The sequence below is a fragment of the Calypte anna genome, chromosome 1 (genome assembly GCF_003957555.1).
Source record: "Calypte anna isolate BGI_N300 chromosome 1, bCalAnn1_v1.p, whole genome shotgun sequence".
NCBI classification, from domain to species: Eukaryota; Metazoa; Chordata; class Aves; order Apodiformes; family Trochilidae; genus Calypte; species Calypte anna.
The window spans coordinates 110,145,393-110,162,096 of NC_044244.1; the positions used below are offsets into that span (position 1 = coordinate 110,145,393).

The 16,704-nt window shown below is 40.3% G+C and overlaps 1 protein-coding gene across 1 annotated transcript; it reads left to right on the plus strand.

Annotated features, from left to right (window-relative positions):
• Window positions 1-344: 344 nt before the first annotated feature.
• FAM3B (family with sequence similarity 3 member B) lies at window positions 345-11,095 on the plus strand. Its single transcript, XM_030455808.1, has 9 exons — window positions 345-515; window positions 802-961; window positions 4,649-4,792; window positions 5,578-5,701; window positions 6,426-6,484; window positions 8,075-8,125; window positions 9,305-9,392; window positions 10,042-10,174; window positions 11,006-11,095. Exons 1-9 carry the CDS (start codon window positions 345-347, stop codon window positions 11,093-11,095), a joined length of 1,020 nt encoding a protein of 339 aa, XP_030311668.1.
• Window positions 11,096-16,704: the final 5,609 nt, after the last annotated feature.

Here is a 16,704-nt window from a genome sequence, read left to right on the forward strand (position 1 = left end):
GACGTCTGGGCCGCTTCCCGCTTTCGGCAACCAGAGCCTCACTCCCCGGGGTGGCAGCAGCCGCCTCCGGCTATCAGGGCGGCCCTTTGCGGCCAGGCCAGCGGGAGATCGGGACTCGCCCCGTGGCGCCGGGCCGGTTCGGCGCTGACAGGTGCCCGCTCCCCTTTTCGCGCCGTCCCGCTGGCCGCAGGACAAGGCGAGGGGATCGGAGCCCTGTCCGTGCCGGGAGGAGGAGAGAAACGAGGAGAAGGAGGAGCAGGAGGGGCGGGCAGCCTGCCCCCCGTCCTGAATGATGTGGCTGAGGCAGAAATGTGAGTAGCAGCCCCACGGCGAAGTCAGGAGGGATGCCGCCGGGTGCTCCCCGGGGAGGCGACCGACTCATCGCTCCCGTCTCGCCCTCTCCTCGGTGTGTGCCCCGGAGCCGTTCCCCGGCCGGGCGGGCGGGCGGGCGAACCGGGGCCCCCCCTGGCCGGGAGGAAGGGGCGGGAGGGCTGTTCCCGGCGGCGTCCCCTGAGGTGAGCCCGAGGGGGCCGAGGGGCCGGTGCCTGAAGTCGGATTCACCCACTGCTTTGCGAGTTGGGAGTAGTTTAAGGTCGAGTCTGAAACAGGTGTATTTTCTGCCGCGTACAGGTGGATGTGTGGATAGTTGATGAGTAAATCAACCCGGCACACACACACAAAAATTTAATAGTCTGCCTACACTGAGTGCTGTAGTTGCTTCTGAGGGAGAAAGTAAACTGGGAGTTGCTGTAAGAGGGGGCCAGCTGATAATCTTCTTTTCCTTCTGCTTTGAGGCCTTAGGCAGATGGGGCTGTCGGCAGTGTCTGTGCCTCTCAGTTCCTCTCTGCCTGGTCCGGCACCCTGAGTATTGCAGAGCCCCTTCCCATCGAGTTCCTCTCCGTGGCAGCCATGGAGCGAGGGAGCTTTGTGCCACCCGTGCCCTCTGTCACACGCTGTCCCCGTGCTGCACTTCTGTTCTCAGCCTTGTAGTGGGACGATTCCAGTGGGGTAAGGTTCAACATGGCCAAGTACTGGATCCTGCACTTCAGCCACGACAACCCCATGGGGAGCTCCAGGCTGGGCACAGAGTGGCTGAGACCAGCCAGGCAGAAAGGGAGGGACCTGGGAGTCTGGATTGACAGGAAGCTGAACATGAGCCAGCAGTGTGCCCAGGTAGCCAAGAAGGCCCATGGCATCCTGGCCTGTGTCAGGAACAGTGTGTCCAGCAGGTCCAGGGAAGGGATTCTTCCTCTGTACTCAGCCCTGGTGAGGCCACAGTTTGAGTCCTGTGTCCAGTTCTGGGCCCCTCAGTTCAGGAAGGAGATTGAGGTGCTGGAGCAGGTCCAGAGAAGGGACTCCAGCACAAATCCTGTGAGGAAGGGCTGAGGGAGCTGTGTGTGTTCACACTCTCTACAACTCCCTGAAAGGAGGGTGTAGCCAGGGGGGGTCGGTCTCTTCTCCCAGGCAGCCATCAGTAAGACAAGAGGGCATGGACTTAAGCTCTGACAGGGGAGGTTTAAGTTAGATATGAGGAAGAAATTCTTTACAGAGAGGGTGATCAGGCATTGTAATGGGCTGCCCAGGGAGGTGGTGGATTCTCTGTCCCTGGAGGTTTTTAAGAGACTGAATGTGGCACTCAGTTCCATGGGCTGGTAACCACAGTGGCAGTGGATCAAGGGTTGGACTTTGATGATCTCAGAGGTCCCTTCCAACACAGATGATTCTGTGTGATTCAGTGAGGAGTCACAGCCTCCAAATTCAGCAATAGCACAACCTGGCTTGTGACAGTATAGGTTGGGCTTTGCATTTTATTATTCTGAACTGCTGTGGATAGTAAAACTTAAGTGCTCTTAACTATCTTAAGTTTGTCTTGAGATTAGCTGCTGTAGTGTAGGGTTTTATGCATGTCCATGCAGGTACTGAAAAAAAAGGTGTACTTGTGCTGGATATGTAATATCAATAACTTAAGAGATCCAAGTGGCTCCATCAGATGGCTTCACTGTGGTCCCTCAGCACCCTCCAAATCCAAGAAAGCAAAACCTCAAGTTGGTCAGCAGTGAAAATGTTTTCTGACAGTTTGTAGAACTAAGTACAAGCTGAGCAGGAGAGCTGGCAAATGCATTCACATAAACCTTAAAAGGCATGTTTTAGAACCATTTAAAAAGCTTCTGATTCAAATAAAATATGTAACATAATAATGGAAGTTAGGCATTCTTCTATGCTTTCACTTCTACTTAGGTAAAATGCTGTGCTGTTGACCTTATTCTGCAGCAGTCTTGCTCTGTCTTACTCAGTCTTGTTTAGATGAAAAACAGTGCAAAATCGCTGTAAAAATAAACCTGTTAAGCCAAAAACAGGAAAACAAAACAAAACAAAACAGAACCTAACTGATGATCTCAAAGATCTTTACAATGCACAAACACACACCCCCCCCAAAAAATCACTGAAATCTTTAAATAAACCTGTAGGTTTTACTTTAATTATTCCTGGGTTTTGTGACTTGGTCTTCTTTACAAATTAAATATATTTTGTGTATAAATCTGATTTCTTTAAAAAGAAAAAAATGAATAAATTTTATCCTGCATTATCCCTGCAGCTTTCATCTTCGTGCGTGTGAAGTGTTTCAGTGTTCACATTCACTATGTGAATTAAATATTGCAGTAATTTTCAGTACCATTTTTAGTACAGGCTTGCACCATTACTAGAGGTAGAATTAGGGAGATTTCTTTTAGACTGAGGTAATGACTGGGAAATTTCTTCTATCAGAAGATTCATTATAAACCTTTTTATGAAAATGTATGAAGTTTCTCAAGTTATCTTCTTTCCAGTCACACAAATGCATACACTTAAGTACAATAACTCAAAACATTACAAGAGCTCAGATCACTGTCTTTAAATGGTTTGCTGTCCTCATTTTTTCTTTTTTTTTTTTTTTTTCTTTTTCTTTTTTTTTTTTTTTTTTTATTCCCCCTTTTTTCTGGTGCAGTAAATGAGAAACTTGGATTGTTTATAGAACCTTCAGTGTTCATAATGAGCTTCATTCTTCCTTACTGAGGTTTAAGGACTGCAGAACAGCTGTGCTTCGGTTGTCCACTGGGTCAAAGACAGTCAATTGCTGCTTCTTTTGTTTTATTAAAGAAGGGGGAGTTCAAGTGATAGTACTGTTTAGTGCTAGCTTTGCTAACCTGCATTTTTCTGCAGTGTTTTGTTAGGCTTTTTGTTTTTAAAGCTAGGTAGAATGCAGGAGTAACCACATGCACAAGTATGGGATAAGGAGTATATAGAGGTAAAAGCTTTACAGGAAAAAAGATCTGGTCTGTATGGTGGATTATAAATAGAGCCTGAGTCAAAGTGTACTCCCAATAAAACAAAACAAACAAACCAAACAAACAAACAAAACAACCCTCCAAAAAACCCAAACCATCAAAGTTCCTTTTGGCATGGATGACCAGAAGGAGAGCCTGCAGAATGTATGTGTTGTACTGGTGTGTCTGTTCTGCAGTAAAAGACACAGACCAGTTGGGCAGAATTCAAGGGAGAGCAGTAGGACCTGCAAAACAGGATTTGAGATAAGCAAGTGAACAATTCAGCCTTATTCTAGACAAGGGGTAGGGCAGAAATCTTAACATTTATAAAAGGCAGTTTGAAGAAGGAAAGGAATATCTTCTTGAGTGTAAACAGTTGTAAAGAAGATTTAGGCTAGATAGTACTCAGTATTTTCTAGCAATTTGGCAGAGTGAATGTATTGGATATTTTTGAACACTGATTCTGTTGAAGTTGATTTTAAGGACTATGAAAGAAAAAAAATTTCACTTGGACAAATGATTGTGTTCAGTGACATGTTTCTTTAAAGATCAGGAAACATCCCATGACATCAAAACATCAGTTTTGCATAGTGTTATTCCCTTGTTTATCATCCTAAATTAGGTGGTGGATTTCTTCTAAATTGGGAATGCACGTTAGCATTTTTGGTGAGGAGGAAGAGGAGATATCCAATATGAAATTGATGTATATTTCTTCATAGTCAGGAAAACTGTGAATCCTGTTGTTTTCATACTGTGTAGATGCACTGGTAATACAGTCCATGTAAATTGATACAACTGAGAGAAGGTGAAACAGCCACTCCAGTCATGTTTGAATGCAGTCAGAGAACATCGTGTGAAAATTATTTGCATCTTCAGCTACTTTTAAACAGCGTGTCAGAAGGGTGGATGGAGGGAGTTCCCTGTATGGTCAGTGTCTTAAAACATTCCTGTAGTGTTAGCCTATCAGAGAAAATCAATAGTAACTGTGTAGTGCCTGCATAGTTATGTGGAGTGTCTGATACTTTCTTTTCAGAGTGAAAATCCTACTAAGATTAAGCTGAACTTCATGTTTCTTTGGGATATTGTGGGTGGGGATTGGGGGGAGTCCTGGGGCAAGTTTTCTGCTTGAAGATCAAGTTTTAGAAATTAAAGAGGTTGTCAGATGTAGGAGTGGAAAAAATACTCTACTGCCACATCTCTGAAGGCTGTAGCTAAGACAGTATAACAGAAATAAAACAGCTGCTGTGTGTAGCAGTGCCAGAGAAAATACAAGATTTTGTGTGTTGCTATGAAAATATCTTTATGTCTCTGTAGCTCTCTATTTATCTTATTTTCCTTGGCAGATGCTGCGAAATTAGCAGGGCTTCTGTTTACAGCGTTGACTGCTTGGTACTTGGGATATTTAATTGCTTATCTTTTACCCAGTGAGGCAATAACAACGTCTATTGCTAATCTTCAAGACTTTGGAAAGAAACCAGTTCTGAGGGGTGGGTAGTTGTATTTCTTTCTTTTTCTTTTTTCTTTTTTTTTTTTTTTTCTATACTGTGTCTAATGTGTATTTACATGGTTAATGGCAAATGGCCTTTTAGCTAAGAAATAATTTGGCATTTCCTATTGTAAGAATGAAGTTGATCATGTAAAGTGATTTAATTAGTGCAAGTCTGAACTATTTCTTAGACATTATCTTTGAAGAAACACAAAGAAACAGCCTATATTTGCCAGTATTCAACTATAATTAATTGAATTGTAATGTAACAATACCTTATTTGTTTGCTGGCATATAAGCACAAAACTTCAGGTTCTATCACATGTATTTTACAGTTACAGTAAATTCTTCAATCACAATCCAAATTTTGTGATTAAACTCTCATTATTTTTCTTCTCTGATCTAGCTGGGTGACTTAATGTGTATGTTTTTCTCATGCTGTGACTATTTTATTGTGTGAAAAGGGTTTAAATTGAGAATTATTACTATTAACTTCAAACTATTGGTAGGAATCATTCCTGTTTCCTGTTACATGAAATAATTACCATAGATTCTAATCAGATTGTAGTATGTGGGGCACTTTTCTCTAGATAAGCTTGTTCTTGGTCTCATCAAGTGTTTCAGAGTAAAATTGGTGATAACGTTGCCATAATACTGGAAAATCGACAGGATTGAGTTCTGTGTATATGTGTTTGAGCTTGGCATGTTGACATTAAATGATGCTTTCCATGTAGAAATTGTTTATGCAGTATACAAGAAAATATTTTCTCTTTTTTTTTGTTGTAGCCCCAGTCCCAAAAAGGCAGAAGTGTGATCACTGGTCTCCTTGCTCACCTGGGAACTATGCCTATCGGATTCTTAGTGGTGGTGGCAAAGCAAAGCTGGCTAGAATTTGTTTTGAGGATGAGATGTGAGTACCAGTCTAGCTTTAAAACCAAGCAAGTGCTTTGTACTGTGGAGAAGGATGTTTCCCTTTTTTTTGTTCACTGGCTGCATTAAGCTCATTATCAGGGAGCTCCTTTTTCTGGTGATGTACTTCAGAATATATCTGACAGCATTTAACTCTTCCCCCCTTTCATTCCCCCCCCTTTTTTTTTTAGCACCTAATCTCATGTTATTTTCCTTGTTGCTCTACATAAGATGCATTCAACTGCTAATCAATCAAGTATTATTTTTCATCTTCATGGTTCAAGCTAGCCAGTTAGCAATATTTTGATGGGTCAACATCTTCTGAAAGTCAGGTTCTTTCATGGCTTTTCAAACTCTACAGATAGAGTGACTTCCAGTACCTTGCAATCATCTTTTGTGTAAAAATAGTCCACGCAGAATACTGCCATAAAACCATATTTTATCTCGTTGGGTTTTTTTCTACCTTATCTCTCTGGTTATGTTTGTACAAAGTACTTTATTGATCTGGCTCATTTTGAAAGACTTATTGTGCAATGTTGAAGGAAGCTGACTAAAATGATGTGCAAGATTTTTAAGCCACAGCTCTTGTTTCATACAAAGTCTTGAATTAAATAACTGATGAAAATGTGAACATCAGAAAATGCCTCTGCATTGGTAAATGTGGCTTTGGTCAGAGCTTCTAGATGGAAGGCACGCTACTGATACTGTATTTATTTTTATTCCAGGCTTATAAGTGAAGAGAAGGGTAATGTTGGAAGAGGTATAAATATTGCCATTGTGAATTGTAAGTAAGAGAAAAAAAGTCAGAGAGCCATACCTTGTACTGTGATAATTTACAGAGATTCTTGGGAGGATACGAGCTTGTTTTGTAGGGTTTTTTCAGTAGTTAGTATGTAAGGAAAGGGAAATATTGCTAACAATTCATATCAAATGTAAGGAAAACAAATCTGTGTTTGAGAGAAATATCCTTCTGGATAAACAAAATAAACATGTCAATAATCAGTATAAGCAAATATGTACATAGAGGCAGTATATATGTATTTTATTAGCTAAAAGTACTGGTCCTTATGTAACATGGCAAAAATATCTGATCTCCAGCAATAAGACTCAACTTTCAGGTTCACTCCTTGATAATTATGCACATTTTTAAGCAGCCATTTCCTCTACCACACATACTAATTTTAGATACAATTTCATCTCCCTCTGCAGGTAAATCTGTCCATTGTCTCAAACCAATTTGTAATGAGACATATTTTCTACATGTCCTCTAATTAGATCAGTCAATCTGATGACTGTGTTCAGTATGTTTCCTGTGGCATCACACTTGTGTTTTATTCCATAATGATAATATTTTCCCCTCTGAGTTTGTGTGGTCTTTGGCAGGAAGGAAGACAGAACTATTAAGCCCAAGCCAATAACACAGAGGGAGGGAGAGAGAAATAATTTTGTGTAGTTCTGCAGTCCTCACTACAGCCTTTTTTTTTTTCTGTGTGTGTGATCTCTGCTCAAAAGCAGCACAATTCTAGAATGCTGTTACCACTGACAGATTTTTGCCAACTTTTCCCCTGACCAGCATGATGAACCCACCGTTTAGAATTCTATTTTTAGAAGAATTTGCCTCCGTGATTTTATTGTATATGAATCAAAAATAAGCCAAAAATTAATCAGGAACTGCTGGATCTTCTTACAAGAAATAAGCTGATGCACTCTAAGTGGAGAAGACCATCTCGTGTAGCAGGGTCTTGGATAACAAAAATCAATTACTTTGGCTTGGATTTAGAAATTTTTACCTGACCTGTTTAAACAAAGATAGCCATTTAAATTGCATCATAATTTATGATGTATATTGACAAAAATGTTTTGAAAATACTAATTGGAATAATATTGACTAATTTGGAATAATAATTGTATGCCCAGTTTCTGATATGGTTATGTTGAGTGCTGAGTTTCTTTTCACTGAGATTAAATTATATGAAAGCTTGCACATCTCAAACAACTGTGCAGAATAGTATTGAGCTCATTCAAATAGGCTTAGCCCCTTTTCCTATTTGTCATTGTGACACATCATAGTTTATGTATATATAAAACTATGGAAATAAACAATAAACTGAATTCTTTCTTTAAAAGAAAAGCTAGTAAAAATGTTTTAGTCACATTTGATGAATCAGACACTACATGAAACAAAATTCTCTCCAAATCTTTAACTTACGTTATTCCATATGCCTTCCAATTTAAAAACTTAAACAAAAGCAAACTCAGAAGCACAATGATAACCAAAATTAGAGATACCTATCTTTTAGCTGGAAATGTTTTATATGCTGATTGACTTGAACAATTTTCACTTACATTTACACAACTGTTTTTTTTATTACAGATAAAACAGGAAAAGTTACATCAACAAAATATTTTGACATGTGGAAAGGAGGTAGGGAAAAGAATGTGATAGGGCTTCTTTGTTAGTGTTCCAGCAGTAAGAAAAGAGATTTATCTAATAATCCTGCTCTTCCAAATGACTATGATTGTATTATCAAAGGGGATTCTCTAGAGGCAAACTTGATCTAATAAGATATGCTCTGGTCAGATCTGATGACAAATTTTGCTGGAAAAGCTGAATTTCTCCTGTTGGTTGAGATATTTGTCTTATTTATTTGTCTTGCAGTTAGGTGGGTTTTTTTAATTGTCAAATTGTAAATTTTTTTTCTCCATTATTTCAGTCTGGAAGGAATAATATTTAACCATGTACCACATCCATATACTTCACTCGGCAAAATTCCTTTTCCTTACATATTTTGTTCTATTTTAGTTGTAAAATCATAGGAAACATGCTGATCTGCTCCCTAATATCCTTCTGTGTGGCTAGAAAGATGATGTACTTTAAGAATGCCTTTTAAAACATTTTCCAAGCTTTGAACAATAACAGTTTCTTTACCTACTAGTAAGGCAAAAATGGTATGAGGCACTGAAAGCTGATTCTCTAACCATTTAAGAGTGTTTGTGACATTACACACATGAATAGAAATCACATTGGACTAGTCATGGGGCTGCAATTCTACATATGGTATGTAGACTGTAATGTCTCCAGGATGCCTTTTACATATTATTTTTGTATGCCAAACCAGTGTCTTGTGTATTTTTAACCATTGTAAATCGACTAAACAGCTTAGTGCTGCAAAATGGCTGCCACTTCAGGAAAGTGGGTGTACAAGGGGGTGTGTAACTTTAAAGTTAACAAGGTTGTAGGAAGCTCACAGAGTAGCAATAACTTCTGGGCTATTCTATGCTTTGCTTGCATGTGTAATATTATGTGAGGTAAACATAAGAAACCATCTGTAGGCTTAACCCAGGTGTAAATGGCTTTTGTAGAAGTTCAGAAGTATATTTGTTTATGACTGGGAAATACAGATCAATCCATGCTCTCCAAGGTTTCAGTGAGAGCTAGCAGCTTCCTGCACTTCCCAGCATTAGACCCTCTGCCTGTAAACAGAAAAATTGCCTAATTAGGTCTCATTTTGCATAGACAAGGCCAAACACTAAAACCAAATTGAAAGTAGGTGGGATGTGATACGAGTGTAATTAATAATCAGTTGTGTAATTTGTTCAACAGACCACTCAGGAGAGATGATGACTTTCATTAAAAATGCACCAGAAGGGTCCCTGCTTTTGATGGTGACTCACGATGATGGAAGCACCCGGTGAGCAAGTAATTCATGACTGGCTGGGGAACAGAGCAATGAGCAGCTTGAAAATCACTAAAGCATACTGTTGTAACAGAGTGGTAAATTTCACTAGTCAATAGCCAAGGTTGCTCTCTCATTTCCTGCCTGAAAGTTTTGGGCTCCATGTCCATTTGGTGTTTGTCCATATCACGTATGTTAATGCTTCCAAAGACTGATAGATAGTTGTATTTGTTGAAAAGCACTTGCTGTCCTCATGAAGGGCACTGCTGTTAACTTTGGGGCACAACTTTCTGCTAAGAAGGTATCCACACCTCCAGATATATCTAGTTTGCATTGTTTCGTACAGCTTACCCTGATTATTTGGTTGATAAACATTTAATGCCTTGTCCTTATTTAAGAAGGGCTGAACAATCAAATAGTATTTTAGATACAGTTTTTCTTTCTATTAGATGTTACAAATAGGATGTATTAATATCAGAAATGTAGAAATAAGAAAATGAAATAATTTTGCCCTTGAGATTTTAATGGCATGATACTAAGAGAGCTCTCAGAACTTATTGTTGCTTTGCTGACCTACTATTGTAAAGTATGAATCAGCTGTGTTGTTTTTCAGAATTTTTCACATCCTGAATTTTTAACAGTTTTTTTCACTAAACATTCCTAGGTTGAAAAATGACACAAAAAAATTAGTAGAAGAGCTGGGAAGTAAAGAAATACAGAATATAAAGTTCAGATCAAGCTGGGCTTTTATAGCTGCCAAAGGCTTCAAACTGCCGGATGATATCCAAAAAGAAAAGGTCAGGTTCACTTTATTTTCACTTTATATTTGTTTGTATATCAAGTATAACCTTCAGGTCCAGAATTTGTGGGTTAGCTACAGTAACTGTAGGCTGTTCAGAAAGCCTCAGTTGTACAAACAAGTTCTTTAATGTGTCATCGTTCTTTACTTTGGGCCTGGGCCATGTCCAGTGCTGACTTCTACCACACCAACACTAAAGCATCTGTAGATGAACTTCAGAGGTGACCAGCAGATCTAGAGAGTCAGAGTTTTGAAAAGTCCAATAGATATGCCCTATAGATACTTGGATTTTCTTTTGGAAAGACAAATTTCAAGGACTTTATAAACATAAAGACTGTTTTTATATGAAAACTGGGCTGTCTCACATTGACCATGCAATTACATCAATGCTTGCATCACAAAACCTCTGAATCCCTCAGGCTTCAGGAGAACTAAAGATACCATTCGTATATCAGATTCCTCTCTGTATCTGTGACCTTGTTATATCAGCTTTCTATAAGCCCAGTGATGCTCATCTCTATTGCAGAGAGACAGAAATGGGAAAACCCAATACAGAGATCACTTTCTTTGATGGTACTGGCTCCCTCCAAAATCATATGAAACCCAGAATATTGAAACATAATCTTCTTCACATTACAGAGCTTCTGCAGGAAAATGTTATTCAATTTAGTATATATTAGGAGTGGTAGCATCTTCACCCATTATGTCAAGCAAGTATTGCAACGTGCTACTTAGCTTCCCAGTTCTATCCATTACCCCCATTCTTTACTAGTTTGTAAAAGGTGAACCAAATATCGTTGGGGTTTTTTTTGTTTATTTGTTTTTACAGATAAACCACTCTGACAAGAAGAAGAACAGATACCGTGGCTGGCCAGCTGAAATCCAAATAGAAGGCTGTATCCCAAGAAACCTGATCTGAACAAATGCATACATCATTAATAAAGATTATTCTATATTTTTATATCTATGGCTTTAGTAAATTGCCTCTAGAACCCTATAAGCATCTGAACACTAATTGTAAAATGAGTCATATGCTGAGTTTTTAACGTTTCTTTCCTCTGTGAGGTTTTACTGTAATCTGAAAATAAATAGGTGTTTGATGGCAAGTGGAAATAAAATGCTCTGGTTTAGAATTACAATGTTCAGGAAGCCAGTAATAAAATACTTGGATTTTTGAAAGGGATCACACACTGTCATTAGTAATTTTAGGGGTTTGGTTTTGCTTGTTCTTAGTATGTGTTTTCTTTTGGTTCACTTTAAAGACTCATATAGAAATAGAAGTTAGTCTAAGTTGTAATATAAAATCACTAGCAATAAAGCAAATTATTCTGATGTTTATTAAATGCCTTTGCTTCTCTTCAGAAAAGGTGTGGAAATGGCAGTTAGCTTTGTTAAGCTGATTTTGGTGATGATGACAACATGGAATAGCAATGTTAACACATAAAGATCAAGTTAGTTATTTTACCAAATTTAAGCTGCAGATCTACATGGTCTGTTTTCATTATTTTGTTTCCTTTCTGTAAATTTAACTTATGAAAAGAATATAGTGACTTCATGCAAGCTTAAGCATTATTCATGCTAACTGTGGAATCAAACACGTAATTTTTTTCTTGTGTTTAATGTTCCTATGTTCCAGCTTGTGCTTGTTGCCCCTTATCCTATCACTGGGAACTGCTGAGAAGATTCTGGCTCCATCTACCATTTATATACTTGTAGACTTGTAGGCTTTATTCATTTTCCCTTTTCTGAAGCACATCAAATGTGTCTGGAACTTTTTTACCAGCTGTTTGTTCCCTTTTTGTTCAAAAGCCTCCTGGATGGCAGATTCCACAGATTAAGTTGCTTCTTGTAGCATTTCATTGTTATTCCAGTAAACTGTATTTACATTACATTTTTTAATCTGTATTTACATTATTCTCAACATCAAAACATTTTTTTAGCAGCAACTTCCTTAACACGATGAACTTCAAATGGGTCCTAGCACTCTATGTAACTACTTAAGAGTGCCCCACGCCCTAGACTTGGAGCAGGAGAAAACTGGAAGTGGTGACCTGAGAGGATGGCTGCCAACACCCAGATTTAGTCTGCTGTTGCATTTCGAGTTGCTTTGTTGAAGCCCTTTCAGTGGTGCTCCAAATCCCTTGACACAGTTGCCATTCTCTATCTGTAGGCATTGCTGTGTTCCCAGCAGCTTTCTGGTATCATGTTTCCTCCCAGGCCCTAGTGCTCCCCTTCCTGCTACCAGCTGTTGAACTGCCCAGGGACACTGCCAAAGAAACCAATTAAATTTAATTGGTCTCAATTTGACTTTGGCAGTGGTGAATATTGCCACCTTGCTACAGATGAAGTGGTTACAAATTGAGCACTTAAATAGCTGTCTCAAGATTTTTCTAAGTAGATCTTCTTTTTGCTTCTTCGGACTACAAATTGTGTAGGTCAGGGGCATTCTTTTGGTGTTTTACACGCCTGGTATGAACTGCATGTGAAGTGTAGTAACACATGCTGAACTTGGCATCATTCTTGAAACAGGATTTGGATGGAATACCCAAGGTTTGCTGGCAGCTGTAGGCTAATTTGCAGCTAAGAAAATTCTGCATCTACTGCCATTCCTTAGATGTGTGTTTTAGCAGCTATCAGAGGCATCTCCCTTCCATGTGAGCCTGCGGTGGGATGCAGCTTCTTCATCAGTACTTATTCCTTGGGAGGTTTGAAGCAGCAGTTTCCAGGTGCCTTGTAGGTGCCTTCCAATGGATATTATAGCATTATTGTTGGAGCATTGCAGGACTTGGGGGTGTTTGTTGATGGGAAGCTCCACAGTTTGGATTGACAGGAAGCTGAGCATGAGCCAACAGTGTGCCCAGGTAGCCAAGAAGGCCAATGGCATCCTGGCCTGTTTCAGGAACAGCATGGCCAGCAGGTCCAAGGAAGTGATTCTGCCCCTGTATTCAGTGCTGGTGAGGCCACAGCTTGAGTCCTGTGTCCAGTTCTGGGCCCCTCAGTTTAGGAAGGAGATTGAGGTGCTGGGAGCAGGTCCAGAGAAGGGCAAGGAGGCTGGTGAAGGGACTCGAGCACATATCCTATGAAGAGAGGCTGAGGGAGCTGGGGCTGTTCAGCCTGGAAAAGAGGAGGCTCCGAGGAGACCTCATCACTCTCTACAACTCCCTGAAAGGAGGTTGGAGCCAAGTGGGGGTTGGTCTCTTTTCCCAGGCAACTCTCAGCAAGACAAAAGGGCATGGTCTTAAGTTGTGCCAGGGGAGGTTTAGGTTGGATATTAGAAAGAATTTCTTTACCAAGAGGGTGATCCGGCATTGGAATGGGCTGCCCAGGGAAGTAGTGGATTCTCTGTCCCTGGAGATATTTAAAAAGAGCCTGGATGTGGCACTCAGTGCCATGGTCTGGTAACTGCAATGGTAGTGGATCAAGGGTTGGACTTGATGATCTCTGAGGTCCCTTCCAACCCAGCCAATTCTATGATTCTATGAGACAGCAATGTGCACTTGCAGCCCAGAGACCCAACCATATCCTGCGTCAAAAGAAGTGTGGCCAGCAGGTCAAGGGATGTGCTTCTCCCTGTCTACTCTGCTCTCATAAGACCCCACCTGGAGTATGGTGTCCAGCTCTGGAGCCCTCAACACAGCAAAGAAATGGAGCTCTTGGAGTGAGTCCAGAGGACTGCCACGCACATGATCAGCACCTCTCTTATGTGGTCAGGCTGAGAGTTGGGCTTGTTCATCCTAGAGAAGAAAGGGTTCCAGGGAGGCTTTATAGTGGCCTTCCAGTACCTGAAAGGGCTATGGGAAAGCTGGGAAGGGACCTTTTACAGGGACATGTAGTGATAGAACAAGGGGCAATGGCATTAAGATGGAAGAGGGTAGACTTAGATTAGACATTAGGAAGAAATTCTTCGCAGTGTGGGTGGTGAGACACTGGCACAGGTTCCCTAGGGAAGCGGTGGATGCCCCTTCCCTGAAAGTGTTCAAGACCAGGTTGGATGGGGCTGTGAGCCACCTGATGTAATGGGAGGTGTCCCCATGATGGGAGAGTTGGAACTAGATGATCTTTAAGGTCTCTTCCAACCCAAGTCATCCCATGGTTCTATTTTATATATATACATATATATGACACCTATATGTAGATGTTACAGTGAAATCAAACCTCTCCTGCGCTTGAGATAAAGTGACCTAACCAACTGTATTTAGCATTCCTGTCACCTAGATCAACCCAAAGACATATGGAATGTGAATTTTCATTTCCTTAAGTGTACAGCTTCATGTCACCAGTGATTTTTTCAGGCAGTGTTCATATTACTGGCAAAACATTTTTTCCTTTACATTGCAATCACCCTTTGTTACATGCCTGAATTACAAAAAGAACATAATTAGAGTACCAGTGATCAGCACTCCTCATCGTGCCAAGCCCTGAAATAGTTCTCAAACTCTGTGCAGTTTGACAGTCATTACCTTCTGCTCCAGGCCAAGTTTATCTTTACAGCAATTACAATTAAGTTTTACATCAATTTCTGTTTAGCAGTTTACTGTGAAGTGTGCAAGTACTCCAAGTACTCCATTGTCTTCAAGTACTCCATTCTTCACATTCTTGACATTTCCTCTGATCTTCACACTCCTTGCAAGTGCTTTGTTCTTTACAGTCAAAGGTACAAGATGCATAACTGCAATCTGAATCACAGATCAAACCACCCAGAACATTTCACAGCACTAATCTCTGCAAAATGTTCTTTAACTCCATTGTGTTTTCACTTTTCCAGAAATGCAGTTGAGTTGTCTAGACAAGACTGTTAGTGATCTGCAGTGCTGAGTAGGTATCACCAGCTTTGTTTTAATTTGCTCATGCCACAGCGTTTAAATGTAGCAGGCAGAGAAGCCTCCAGTATTTTGAGAACTGTCTGACCTCATGAAATTATGGAAAAGTGGCCACTTGAGAAAAAAAAGGTGCCACTTTTTCAATCACTTTTCAGAACAGAAGCAGTCTTACAGAGTGTTGGTTTCAAAGAGGGATTTTGACTGCACACACATGAGCAACTTTTAAACGAACCATAAGTAGGAGTTAAAAGCTTTTTAATGGAACTGTAACTCTGAAAAAAAAAAAAGATCTGGGAAAAAATTGAAAATAGCATTGGATTTAAATTAATTTCTAGTCTTTACAAAGACCAGAAAATTAACCATTTAATTTTGAGGGGGAGTTTATAGGGTGTAGTATATACAGATGGCCTTCCTTACCCTCTCTGTCATGGTCTCTGCATCACAGGCAATCTTGAGCAATGGGTGCCAATGCTGTCCATGCCAGATGACACTGTCAACCACAAGTTGCCCTCTCCTAGGCCAAGTAGCTGCTGTGGTCTTCACCAAGCCTTTGCAAAATAGTTCTGAGTGGTTAATACAACATGCAGGACCATCACCTTGAAGTGAGGTTAAAACCTGAAGAGCAATTCATTTTTTTCTAACCCGAGTAGACAAATCCAATGGGAAAACATGAGCTGTCAGTAATATTATTCAGGGCTTGGTTTTTTTTTTCAAAATAGCACAGCAGCAGGTGGCAGCAGTATCTTTCCAGATCTTCTGCATCTGCCTGTAGAAGCACAGGACTTCTCTGCAGTTACCTGGCCTGGGCAGGCACTGAAAGCCACAGATGCAAGTGGAGGTCATGCTGCCTTTCACTTGCCAGCAGCCTGACCTCTAACATGCCAGACCTTCCTTCCCTGCACTTTGCCAGTAGCAGGTTCCCCTTTCATAGATCTCCACCAGCCTACCAATTGGCATTCCACACAAGAAGTGTTCAAGTAGGTCCCTCATATACCCTGACAATTTAGGTAAATGTTTAAGATAGACATGATTAGGAAAAAAACCCCAACCTATTATCAATTCCACTTCTCCCTCCAGTGTGAACATGACACAACCAGTCCCATAAAGACTGAAGTACCTGGATGAAAGCCCTTGGTTATTTTTCAGTTTAAGAGAATGAAAAGCATTTCAGGGTCTTGATGTGTCTCTTAAAAATTCCTAGATTCCCAGCAGTCCAATTTGATGGCAGCAGTAGGAAATATTGACCAAATAATTGGTAACATTTTCAGTTTCTCAGTGGTAACTGTTCCTTTAGGTTCTCTGGGTAATGTTATCTGCCTCCAAGTGGAGAGTTTACACTTTATTTAAAAGAAAAATACAAGAAAGGAAAAGTTTTTCAGTGAAGATGCCATTTTGCAGGCAGGCTGCACTTAAAGCAAAACTCCCACTGACTGCAATCCACTCAGAAGAGCAAAGAGAAGATGATGTTTTTACTTACACATAATGCCTGGTGGGAAGTAATAAACGAGTGTCATATTTCTGATCTCTTCTTAGCTGCAAGTGAAATGCTGAATGATTATTAGAACTCAGGAGATTAAGATAGGTGTTTTTAATACTGTTTGAGTGACAGCAATTCTTCATTTCCTACAACTCTGAAGTTTTTATTTCACTTCTCTGCTGGTTTTGGGGGTTTCTTTGGTGTGTATGTGTGTTGGGGGGGTTTTTTGGT

Bases quoted from the DNA above. Each gene is read 5' to 3' on its own strand.
- FAM3B (XM_030455808.1), top strand. From the start codon at position 345: ATGCCGCCGGGTGCTCCCCGGGGAGGCGACCGACTCATCGCTCCCGTC. The intron at 4,793-5,577 runs GTGGGTAGTTGT...TTTTTGTTGTAG, and splicing joins AAAGAAACCAGTTCTGAGGG to CCCCAGTCCCAAAAAGGCAG. The intron at 10,175-11,005 runs GTCAGGTTCACT...TTGTTTTTACAG, and splicing joins ATGATATCCAAAAAGAAAAG to ATAAACCACTCTGACAAGAA.